This window comes from Filicampus tigris, chromosome 7 (assembly GCF_054856515.1).
Source record: "Filicampus tigris isolate MCC_2025a chromosome 7, RoL_Ftig_1.0, whole genome shotgun sequence".
Classification (NCBI taxonomy): Eukaryota; Metazoa; Chordata; class Actinopteri; order Syngnathiformes; family Syngnathidae; genus Filicampus; species Filicampus tigris.
The window spans coordinates 9,599,006-9,612,260 of record NC_141223.1 but is presented as its reverse complement, the minus strand read 5'-3'; the positions used below and the strand labels follow the sequence as shown (position 1 = coordinate 9,612,260).

At 41.0% G+C, this 13,255-nt stretch overlaps 1 protein-coding gene across 2 annotated transcripts in view; it reads right to left on the bottom strand.

Moving 5' to 3' along the window:
• LOC147144720 (unconventional myosin-Ic-like) overlaps positions 1-9,708 on the bottom strand; it is a 55,539-nt gene extending 45,831 nt beyond the window's left edge. Inside the window, exons 1-2 of one of the 2 annotated variants that reach the window (XM_086035436.1) lie at positions 8,604-9,708; positions 8,283-8,487 (exon numbers count right to left, since the gene is read on the bottom strand). In XM_086035436.1, the coding sequence (XP_085891562.1) occupies positions 8,283-8,372 (90 nt within the window). In that variant the 5' untranslated portion in view covers positions 8,373-8,487; positions 8,604-9,708. Of the gene's footprint in view, positions 1-1,648; positions 1,788-8,282; positions 8,488-8,603 lie in introns of those variants that run through there. The other variant, XM_086035437.1, reaches the window with a different exon arrangement.
• Positions 9,709-13,255: the final 3,547 nt, after the last annotated feature.

Genomic DNA, 13,255 nt, shown 5'->3' with positions numbered 1-13,255 from the left:
CTGCGTGTGACGTGGTTCAGGTTAAGTTCGTTCTCAATGTCATTTGGCTGACTGGGACCACGTGGGTCGATGAAATATGCAGACGGGAAATAGGCGATGCCCAGCTCTGAATCTAACATCCATCCATCCATTATCCAAACCGCTTATCCTCACAAGAGTCACGGGTGTGCTGGAGCCTATCCCAGCTGTCATCGGGCAGTAGGCGGGGTACACCAATCGCCAGGCACACACAGACAAACAAACGTTCACACTCACAATCACACTTAGGGACAATTTAGAGTGTTCAATTAACCTACCATGCATGTTTTTAGAACGTGGGAGTAAACCGGAGTACCCGGAGAAAACCCACGCAGGCACTACAATTCAGTACTGTATATACACCATACATACTGTAGATCCAATTTTGCTACAGGTTAAAGGTAAGGTTAAACACATTTGCAAGTTTTTCTGTGACTAACAGCAGATAATTTTTTTTTTTTTTTAATCAGCAAAAAGGTGAATTTGAGATTGCCAAAACGTGAATATGCGGCTCCACTGTAAAGTATAGGTCATCTCGCAGATCTCACATCTCGCCAATAAAAGACAATTTGATACGCATAACATATGTTTTAAAGTGGAACAATTTTATTCGGTTCCATTGAATGCCCTCACATCTGTTAAATCAAAAACAATTTTCCAATTCAGTTGTTTTTTTGTTACACCCTTTTATGTACATTTTTCTTTTTATAATGCAGTGCCATATATTTGGATTCAAACAGGTTGCAGTGTCTGGCAGATTTTTTGTTTTTACGAACCACACAAAACAGGTGGACAAGCTTGCTGACAAACCGTTCTCGCCTACTGTGACACATTCTCATCCCCCCTCAATGTGTCGTGTCTGTTGTCAAATATATTCTTGATTTATTAAAGAAGAAATAAATGCCTACACAGAGCAACTCAGTGAAGTTTGCTGCTTTTAAAAGTCTCAATGTGTCTCTGACTAGCGCCATAAAAAGATAGCCAAGGCTCCATGCCACACTGAAATGGCATTCCGAACTCAAGTGTGTTTTTCTATATTTCGAACAGTCCGTGCCAGAAACACTTTAAACCGTGCTGGTTTTAGCTCTTTAAATAGACATACAACTCCACCAGTAATGTGCCAATTATATGGGTAGTTGAACAAAGATTTTCTGAGTCACTTGGGTGATGATGACACTGTACGAAGTCACGGTCAAAAGCAGCAGTGTCGTTATGAATGAATGAATGTCTGAATAAGTTCAAAGGAATTCACTGTTGATGTCATGGGTTCATGCCGAACTAAAACGATTCTGACTGATATTTTAGGACTTACAAGCTCACAGCGCGCCTTGTAATACGTTGACTACAAACTTTGCTCAGAGTTCAAATGCTATAACATAAATGGCGTTCGGCATAGCGTTTCCACCCATTGTCGCTCATTCAGCCTACACACGCAGGCACGACAAAATGTCAGAAATCATTCGAAATAGCTCCCGAGATGCCACAGACATGTGGCTGAAGTGGCAACTCCTGTTCCCCCCCACGAAGCAGGAAACGTTGGCAAAAGTTAACGTTTAACGCAACGCAGCGACAGTGCATGAGAGCACTTCATGCTAACGCGAGGAGTGTGCCACGCGTGGGCAGGACGTACCTTAAACAGTCGAGGTCAAATGAGGTTCTTGTCGGCTTTCTCGAAGCAGAAGAGCTGACAAAGTCGGTCCAATTCGGCGTGACTATGTCGCTGCGGTGCCTGGTGTCTGTCAGTGCTGCCGGCGGCTTCCTCCTGACCCTCCCACCGCTCCCACACCCATTCCCACCCTCCGCTACACGCGCGGAACTCTGCGACAGCGCCACACTCGCCCCCTTTAACATGCACACACACGCCCTCACAAGAAGTCACATAAATAACTCAGAAGTGTTGTGATAAGTTCTGCTGTGATGAAGAAAAAAACTAAATGACGATTGCGTCAGAACTTCCCCAAAAGCCTCATTGGGAGTGGTGTGGAAATTAGCCCCTTCCTTCTCTTTCACTAAAGGGCTGCAAACCACGAAATTTGGACAGAACCCATCAGGGCGGCTAACACGTGAGAGATTCATTTTTAGCTAACCATGTGGTCATCCTTCAAGTACAAACACTCAGCAGCCAGTTTCAACGGCCGTACTTGTATGCTTCTGTCTTCTGACGTTGCGTTCAAGGACTCATTAGTTGGCGCCTACATTGCTGTGGAACAGCCGAATTCGAAAAATATTATTTGGAGTTTAACTGAGATTCCCAACAAAATATGAATCCATCCATCCGGCCAATACAAGCCTTATTTCAAGGTATCAAGTAGTCACGATAGCTGCCAATACCATTCACCGACATCAGCCGCTGGCACCCTCTTGTGGCCGTTCTACTACCAGCAAGTAAATGGCATGCATGGCTGACAGAACGTTTTTCTAAGTGAACTGCATCCATGTAAATACTTACAAATGCCCACTAAGATGCAATTTATGTAAGGATATATACATGTATGTTGATAAGGTTTATATCAATGCTTGGATTTCATTATTAATTTGTTGCTACCAACATTTTTGTATGTGTATGTGCTAACTCAATTTCTGCATGGATAACAGAGCGTTTTCTCTTTTTTCTTCATATGCCCATTAAGATGCAATTTATGTACTTGTATGTTTATAAGGTTTATATTGATGCTTATAGTGTATTACTAGTGTGTTGCTACATAATTTATGCTTATTTGCTAACTCAGATTGGGTTGTATGATGACTTTCTCTATAATGGTATGTCATGACTATACTTACTTCACACATTTACGGTACTGTACCTGCTTTCATCGATTGACAATAATAGAATGTTATTATTCAGTGCATTACTAAGGTCTATTTTTCTATGAGCGCTTATGTAGAGCGCTAAACACTCACCTTTTGCCTTCATTTTTGTGCTTGTATATACACCTATATTTTGTATATTTTATTGTATTTTATATTTAATCAATTTAATATTTTTTATGTTGAATAGGTAAAACCATTTTTTTTTTTTTTTTAAGATCAACTGATTTACTGACCACGCCACAATAGTCGACTGGTTAGCACGTCCACCTCGCAGTTCAGAGGTCGTGGGTTCGATCCCGGCTCCGGCCTCCCTGTGTGGAGTTTGCATGTTGTCCCTGTGCCTGCGTGGGTTTTCTCCGGGTACTCCGGTTTCCTCCCACATTCCAAAAACATGCATGGTAAGTTGATTGGACTCTCTAAAATGGCCCCTAGGTGTGATTGTGAGTGCGGATGTTTGTCTTTGTGTGCCCTGCGATTGGCTGGCAACCAATTCAGGGTGTCCCCCGTCTACTGCCCAAAGACAGCTGGGATAGGCTCCAGCACGCCCCGCGACCCTTGTGAGGATAAGCGGTACAGATAATGGATGGATGTTTTACTGTATTTTTTTCACCTAGGTTGTGCTTTTCATACATACAATATATTTACTGTAACTCCGACATTAGTAGTGCAGTGGTTAACAGTGCATTTAGATTTGGGCACACATTTAGGTTATGTCGCTGCTGTAGTAATGGAACTCTGTAGTAAAACACTCAGTAGCCTATACAATTACCTTTTTTTACATTACAGTAATATATGACTACAGTATGTACAAGGAAATTGCTGTGCAGAGTAATACCCAGCTTTGTCACTGATCTACTCTTGTGTGCGCCAGTACGCTACCAAAATAGCTTCTCTTAAAAGTAAAAGTAGTAAGGTCATGACCTCACTGTCCTCAGTGGGAAGCATGAATTACGACATGGTGATAATCTTTTTTTTCAATAACGTGATTGTGAATTCAACTTCAGTCCAGCATCTCAGTTATGTGCCAATAATGTAACCAGTGCCCTAGCCTGTGAAGGTGACCTCAATTGGTCAGATGGCAATCAATCAATTCCAATACTGGACTGCAATGCACTACCATTGCCAGAGGGGGGAGTGATTGATTCAGCATGAAATAACTGAATCCCTTTCACACGCGCACGCTTAAATACACACACATTCAGATCTGCAGTGTATGACCCAGGAGGAATGTAGAAAGAGAGGGGAAAATGAGGCAATGTAGTGGAATTTTTTTATCGTTTCCTCCCATCCGAGCTCCAGTACATTCCACACCTCCCCAATTGTCTCTAAACAGCTCACACGAATACGCTTCATTAACCACACATTCCTACACTGTACATTCTAAATGAATTCTCCCACAGGGGGAGTGATTTTAAAAGGCACACTCCTCTCATTCCTTAGATACTGTAAATAGATGTTGGACATCAGCTGTCTGTTTTCTGTGCTGTCCTCCCAAATGTGCCAAGAGCATACCATATTTATTGCGTTAAAGCAAAAATGTATGGGGGTATCTGCCATTTTACTCCTGCATGGAAATTGTAGGATAAAACTAGTTTATGATAAATGTCTGGAAAGTCCCTCTGTCAAACTAACAAAATAACATTCTTATTCTCTACTATCAGGAACTGTATGCTTTCCTGTATATACTGTAGATTAATGCTTAACATTTTTCAAAGTCATGTGCAGTGCAATGTTGTGACTTTCGGCTTGTCCTGTCAGGGGTCGATACAATGAGTCACTTGCATGATTAGCTTGGCACCGTTTTAAAACTGAATGCCCTTCCTGACACGTCCTACCCAATTTCTACTCGAGCTTGGGATGAGTAGTGGCTGGGTATTGGGGCACTGACCAGGAATCGAATCCACACAATCACAATGTGTGAAAGCCGGCAGCATGTACCACTTCGATATTGGTGCAGGTCACATGCATCATAATCTGTTTCAAATAAACGCCATAGAGGCTGTTCTCATACATGTAGATTGTGGCATCACAACTGTTGCCCAGATGACTTTGGGTACACCAGGTCAGCAGCAACTCGCAAACAACCATTTACATATACCTACATGTACAATTTAGAGTAATTAATGTGTTGTTTTTTTCTTTTTTTTGAGGGGGGGGGGATTATTTTGTTTGTTTTTGTTGTTAAAGGCCTACAAAAACAAGTGAATGTGAGCTTGGCGTCGTTGTATTGTCAATTTGTCATTCATTGATCAAGTGCCCATTCCGTGGTTGCTACGAGGGTTATAATTGTTTCGGATTGTAACGTGCTTTGCTGAACTACCAACTTCAAATTCCAATTTGGGCAGACAATGAAGGAAAGAAGCCGTTAGGACCAGAGCCCGTAGAAACTGTTTGTAAAAGGAAAGGCAGTTGGACAAACACCTATTATGGACCATATAAAAAAATGTAGTAAGCACTAGGCAGGAAAAGCTAGCAAACAAACCTTTGGTTTATTGTAGTTTGGGATTTTTCATAATCGCTAGTTTTTATTTTGTTTGGACTTTTGTTTTGTAAATTCAGTTAGATTTAATTAGTTTTTAGAGCAAGTTTGTTATTTTTTATTAATTCTATTTTTTCAAAAATGCTTTGCTTTAGTTCCATTTATATTACCGGTAGTTTTAGTATTAGTTTTAGTTCAGTTTTATTTTAATATATGGCATACTGTTCGACTGCATGATTTAAAAAAGGGGGTCACTAAAATTGTGAAGGTAAACTGCAATTCTCAAGCAACTGACCTTCCTTCTGTAGATGTGGATGTACACCAATACCAAAATAAATACACTTAAAATAAACCCCAAAAAGCTCATGTATAATATTAATTGACAGACAAAAACGAAGGACACTTCGGCTATAATTACGGTTGGTTTGATAAAGGTGAGATCAGTTAGTTTTTTTTAAAAGAAATTTTGTTTTATTTTATTTCATTAACAAAAATTTTTTTTTTTCAAATTTTGTGGTAGTTAACTATGATAATTGCTAAATGCCCACTCAACTCATAAAAAAATGTATGGTGATGACAATGCACTTGCATCTTGTGCTAAGCTAAAACTTTGCATCAGCTGTCAATCTCAGAGGAATTGAGAAATAAACTGCTGGAATTTTTGGAGGGGAGAAATTTCAAAGCATTTCAGAACCAAAATTGTGCCGTGTTCAGGCACATTTCATGGAGGACGACTTCATCAACATCAGCTTTCACACGCTACAGATGCATTTCCGCGTTTAAAACAACACAGACACACATTGGTCAGTCTCCTAAGGCGGTTGCAACGTTGCGCAGCACCACCATGGAGGTGAATTTAACGAAAAACGTAAAAGTAAAACTGAGAACTATGAAATGACATGAAGGCTACAAGATGTTCAGCAGCTACCTATCAGAGGAAATCTGTTTTCCATAAAGAGAACACTAACCCAATCAGACAAAAGGTCATTTACATATTTAATATTCTTAACTATTAATGAGAAAACAGCTTGTTCAAAAATCACTGGCATTTCTGACCAACAAAAATAGCTTGAAAAAGGGCATCCTGCTCATTTCCAACCCAAATTATCTTGCAAACCTGACAAAAGGACACCATAGATGATTGAAAAAAAAAAAACACGTGATATGGGACCTTTAAAGGGTATCTTCACTGTTGTAACAAGCTTGCCTATTACTGTGTGACAAACTTGATCAACAGATTATCATATCATATCAGATTTCTAAATATGAAAACAAAAATAACTGTACACATTTTTTCTTTTTTTAACAAAACATCACATCCCAGAAGTCACTGATGGTGTAGTGGTACACACACTGAGTTGTGTGCGGGCAGCGTGGGATCGCTTCCCGCTCAGTGACGGTGTCTGTGTGTGTGCCCTGCGACTGGCTGGCGACCAGTTCGGGGTGTGGTTTGCCTTTCGCCCATTGCCAGCGGGGATAGGCTCCAGCACCTCCCCCGTGACCCTGTACAGGATAAGCGGTTCGGAAGATGACACATGACACATCCCAGATCCCATCCCTGTCCAATGCTGTTGTCCTCGGGAAGATGTCACTCTTGTTTTAAATTGGGAACGGTGAGCAAATGTCATACAGTATTTAAAAACTAAACTATAGGACCAGGGCAACAATGAGGCACATGTCATGGTCGACCCATAATGCACTGCAACGTCAACAAATATCAGCGATCGACAGGGTTCGGAGAGAAACACAGCAAAATCACTCTGAAGATGTTCATCTCATAAAAGCTTTTCATTTTCCTTGCTAACAACTGCACCCCTGGTTGTGCGGTGGTTTATTTGGCTGAATTTCATGCAACTGGCAAACAATGAATTCCCAGTCGTTCCCAAATCATTTAGCGGTGATGACGAGTCCAGGATGTACCCCGCCTCTCACTTCATCTAGGAGAGGCTCCGGCTCACCCACAACCCTGAACCCTGAAGTCAAGCAGGATAGAAAATAGATTGATGGACGGATGCTTTTTACTCCACCCTGTTTCTCGGCTCACACCGTCTCTGCCATTTGGACTCCCAGCTGTTACCGAGAACGTTTATAGCCAATGTCCAACTTGAGTGCCAATGTATGTATTTTTTCCCCTCCTATAACATGTCAAATCTGCTATGACGATGCAATACAATTTGGCAATTAAAATTACTTGTAGCAGTCAGTGGTATGAAAAATAAATGAGCAGTTTGAATGCAGATTGTAGTCATGAGGATACAGCTGTGGACTCTTTAACGCAGTCACGTTGCTCTATTTTAATGGCATATTTCTTCATTAGGGTACAAGTGCAACAAGTTCATCACCATATTCGTATTCAGTTTTTTGTCCAAATTTTTCAGCATGAAGAAAGAAACTATATATATATATATATATATATAAACTATAAATAATCCAAATGCTATACTCTAACAGTTAGCACAAAATGTTGCACTCCTTCCAGTTACATTTTATGCATATTTGCATGAAAGATTTGGTACTGTACATGTACACTTACAACAATAACTTCCGTTGAAGAACAAATAGTAAAGGGCACAGGTGCTTTGTCCTTACTTTAAACACAGTAATAAGAGCAAATCCATCATGATTTTGCATGATGCATGCATCAACACGACTGTGTTCAGTGAAATGACACCTTCAATTGTCACTCATCTCAGAAAAAAAGCATCATATTCATTTTCCAAAGTTGTTGGCGGTTAAATGAAAGTAATGGCGAGCACCTCCAGCGTTGAAGTTGTTGCAGTTAGTGAACGCTTAGCAAGAGATGGCATACTGCAAGTATCTGGCAGTACTAACGTTGCAAGTATTTTCCAAGGAACTCGGCGTAACCTTGGCCCTGTCGGCATTCGTTTGCACCCACTTAGTGAGTGGAATGAAGGACGAGAGGAAAACTGACACGAGAGCTGGCCTCAGATCTGACCGCGGTGAGTGAACCGACCTTGCAGTTGTGGCAGTAGTTTTCCCCATTTTTCCCAGGAGACAGAATGATCTCCCCCGTCGGGATGAGCTGGATCCTGAGTTCCATCATTGCGCCTTGTCGTCTTTGCTTCTGTGTTGCCGATGTGTACCTCCACAAGGAAAATAATAATTCCCAAGACTCAAGTCTCCAAATCCTCAACTCAAACGAGCATTGCAGAAGACGGCTGCCTCATAGGAGAAGGAAAAAAAAAAACATGTTGTTGAAGACAGAATCTTGAGGGGAATAGAAATGATGTCCGGAAAGTGTGAGTGCTAATGCCGAGATTTCGGTTTTTTTTACCTTGTGCAGTGTGGAGAGTCGCACTGAAGTCAACTTCCCTTCGCATGCAGGCAGAGGATGTGAGCACTCGGGCTGAGGGAGCATGGGGAGGATGTGGAGCTCGGCCTGGCTCGAGATGAATGTCACATGCGGAGGATGTGAGTCTTACTGCGCTTTGGGTGCGGATGGGAAGATAAGTTCTTGCATCGAAGAATTACGTTTGAGACACTGCAGGGATCGGGCTTTCAAGGTGGCAGGAAAAAATATGAGTCCAGAATAGCGGGGAAGGGAGTTCATCCTATTTCCTCTTGGCTCCGGTTCGGGTAATTAATGGGACTGCTCGCACACACACGAACGTGGTCAATGGACAGGGTTTCCTCCTGAACTAGCATCCTGCCCTAGACATTCCCAATTCCCGCCCAGTAGACTGAGTATGTGTTGCTTGACGTATGCGTGTGTGTCAAATAAAGCTCTCTTTCTCTCTTTCGAGGGCCTTGACACAAACACACACACACACTGACATGCACACATCAGTGATATGAGGGTGCTTGGGGGATGGGGGTGGGCTGGTACTAGAGCCTTACGTTTACAGAGAATATAAACAGATTCACGCTTTGAACTTCCTGAGTCGTCTTGGCTGCCTTCAGGCAATTTGGGTTATAAGTCCACCCACGATGCATCGTCATGAACGCATGGAGCAGTTTCATCCTGTCAAAAGTCACTGACCAGGCAAATTAACATAAATTCCATATTTCATCATCTTAGTGGCCCTGATTTAACGATCACTGTGCTGTGCCCCAATTAATTACATCTGATAACGCTGTGTGCCTCGTCTACATTGTAGTACAATATCCAAACTAATTACAACTAATCATTAGTTACATGACTTTAATATTATGGTACCTGGATTACTTTCCTAACATTTTTTACAGGCAACTTGTAAATGCATTTTTAATTAAAGTAATCCTCCCAACATTGATACCACATATAAACTCCGTTGCATACATTTATATAGATACACACCCCGCATACCCAAATTTTCTTCCCTATGAATAAAATAGGTGTTAGTTTACTTATTTTATTTCCCAGATGCAGAGGTGGGTAATCCAGGTCCAGAGAGTAAAAACTCTGCCACAGTTTGGCTTTAGCAACAGGTGCTTCTACTCAACCCGCAGGTAAACAAGCTCAGTTGATTAGAAGCACCTGTGGCTAAAGCCGAACTGTGGCAGCAGGGTTTTTACTTTCTGCACCTGGATTACCCAACTCTGCCCAGAAGCATCTTAGTCTTTTTTTTTTTTAATCTTATAGTTATTGTCTTTACTTCCATTTTCCCATGTAATAAGAAACATTTATATGCAGGTACCCCGCCCCCCCCAAACAAAAAAAATATATATACACATACAGTATAGCCCAAAAACATGCATACCAACATTTTCTTCCTATGAATGTATACATTTATTTTACTTGCGTTTTATTTTACAGATGGCTGCTCACTTAAAGAGTAAGTGAAACCAAAAGTGTTCTTTACAAGAATATGTTCTATGCAGGCCCACTAGTCTAAACACAACATTCTGATTAATATTGCAATTGTGGAATATGAGTTAAGCAGCAGAATCCACCTATTTTTTAGGCATCTTAGGCGACGGCCATTTTGACACTTCTGTCGACTGAAAATGACATTGCGGTTGCAAGAATAAAAACATTTAGATAAGTTATCTGAGCCCTGGGCAACTTTGATGTCATTTTCAGTCGACAGAAGTGACAAAATGGCCGCCCCCTGAGATGGACAAAATCGGGTGGATTTTACTGCTTAACTCATACTCCACAAACGCAGTATTAATCAGCATGTCATGTTTAGACTAGTGAGGGCGCATAGATCATATTATTGCAAAGAATTTGGGCATATATGTATATAGTTTACAGTGACATTTAAGGGAATCACTTAAAATTAGCGAGGAGTTGGACAGAAAGCTTTTAGTATAAATCGTAATTATAAATCTTTGTAAAGTAAAACGATAATGGAGTTCCTGTGAGGACACCTAATGCCCGGCCACCAAGATGCTTGTATGCGGACATCTCTACTCATGTCCACATCAACCTGTAAAAATATCACAACGATTGGCCAAATATTTTGTATTTTATGAATGAAGCGTTTTCGTCACTAAGCGACAAGATTCTGTATAGTGAGCGCCACTAATGATCGTGTCTGACAATTGAAGACAGAATGATGTGGGTCTGGATTCTGGAAGAAAGTCTCTTTTGTGCCAGTTTGAATGGACAAAAGGTGAAAGTGATTCTTTTCCATGGTTCCTGGTTTGCTCATCATAAGGCTCAGACACAAACTAGTCCAACGTACCTGCTCCTTTCAATAGAGACTTTGAGAAGTTTCCAGAGCACAATGTCTATTTCCAGATGTGAACATGTGTTATGCAACTGAAAATTGCACTTCGCTGCATGCTACTGGCGAGGGGAAATAACACTTACACACATCCTTCGAACCCTGACCCTGACAGGCATTCCCGACAGCCTGGCATCAACAGGAAACCTGTGGCCTTGACACACACATACAAACACACGCACACGTTGCGCTGCCTTGAAGCAGACGTGTGTTACTGCCCAGGTCTATTTTTAAATAGAACAACTAGTCTGAGGTGATAGACTTCCAAGAAAAACACACTGGTTGCGAGAGTGAGAGTGAATTCAAGTGATTCCCCACAAAATGACAAAACTGAAAGTTGCATACGGGCCTATTGTCAACTGTGAGAAACGTCAATGAACGGCTAAATCATAATCAAGTCAGATAGTGTAAATCGGGGTCACCAAACTTTTGGAAATTGAGAAACACTGCTCTTCTTGGGGACTGATTAATGTGAAGGGCTACCAGTTTGATACGCACTTCTGAAGTAACAAATTTGCTCAAATTATTTGGGGATGAATCATATCCCCATTGTCATTTTGGCCGCAGGCTTTTCTCCACGAACGCTATAATTTGGTCATGTGCTACAATGCCTACCTTTGACCTCTACTATTTTTTTCTTCTATGTTTTATTTTTTTCCTAAATCGTCATTATGAAATTTGCCCCAATGCAAGAGTGGTTTGAAAAGAAAAGCACCAAAAACGATTTAATGAAGCTTACTAGCAAGTGGAGGTTAACACACACACACACAAATAGATGCGTGTCAGTGGTGAAATACATTTAGAACCGGCCCGTGGGCTCCTCAAGTGGTCCTTGAGGGCTACCTGGCGGGCACAATGTTAGTGACACATGGTCTAAATAAATGTTAATTGGGGTTTTTTGTCGGTTTTTTTTGTGCTATTTTTAAGTTCTAGGTAAGAATGCTATTCATGCTTGTCTTTTCAAAATGGTGCCCACAGAAGGCGCTGTTTTTCCCCCAAATATATATTTTTATATTTAATACAGTGTTGACTTAATTGCTCAATTTATATAATTTAGTGGACATTGCAATGTTGCACGTCACATGCTGAATGTACAATCAATATTACGCATATTGACATATCATCACTGTCCTGTGAAAAATACTTATTTTGCTATTTGCTGGTCCGTCATTCGTCATTTTACATTTGCTGGTTCTTCATTCATCAGCGGCCCGGGGACCTGTCCGTCATTTTTCAGTCTGTCATTTTTCTTGAAGAACCGAATTGTAATCGTCTATAGGTCAGTTCATCAGTCTGTCCGTCAGTTAGTTCATCAGAAGTTTGTTGGTCCATCAGTCAGTGCCCCCAAAAACGTTGGCAAAACGGATGTCCGTCTGTGACCGACTAACGGTCTGTCATTGACGGACGCGGTTAGTGACGATTACTCTGACGGACAAAACACCACTTCGTCGGTAATTAGTCCGTCATTTAAAAAAAAAATTGTCCCATCATTCGTACGTAAAACTGGTGTCCATCAGTGACAGAATGCCCACCTCTGGAAAAGCGACCATACAGGGTGGAACCAGTTTCAGGGTAGGAATGGTACGATGAAAAAGGGGCATTTGGTTCTGAAAGCAGCACAATAATCAAAAACTTATTAGCAATCACATTTCTGAATATCCTAGAAAAAAAAGTAAATAAAGGTTTTTTGGAGTGGCATAATCTGATTGAAATGCTGTGACATAAACTTAAAAAAGCCGTTCATACTCAAAAACCCTGCGGTGTTGCTGAATTAAAGCAATTCTGCAAGAAGAGTGCACCAAGGTTTCCTCAGTGATGTGAAAGACACATTGCCAGTTATAGAAAACACTTGATTTCAGTTCTTGCTGCTGAGGTTGGGCCAACCTTTAGGGTACTTTTCACACAGGGCCAAGTAGCTTTCATGTTTTTACCCCTTAATAAATATAACCACAATTGAAAAACTGCATTTTATGTTCACTTGCGTTCTTTGTTTCAAATTTCTATTTGTTTTATGAGCTTAAACATTAACTTGGGGAAACTATGCAAAAAATATATATATGAGAGGAGGAGAGGTTGGTGGTGATCCAGTGTGTTCTGTTTTGTACGTTTGCTCTATCCTTGAAATCAGATGCCGCATGCACACTCAGCTCTTTAGGGAGAGCTGGGAGGAGAAAATCTCACAAATATCACCTGAATATAACCTTGGCTATTTATATTGACGGTATCTGCAGCAGAGGAAGTTCATAATATTTCACTGACGTTTTGTTTCTTCAGA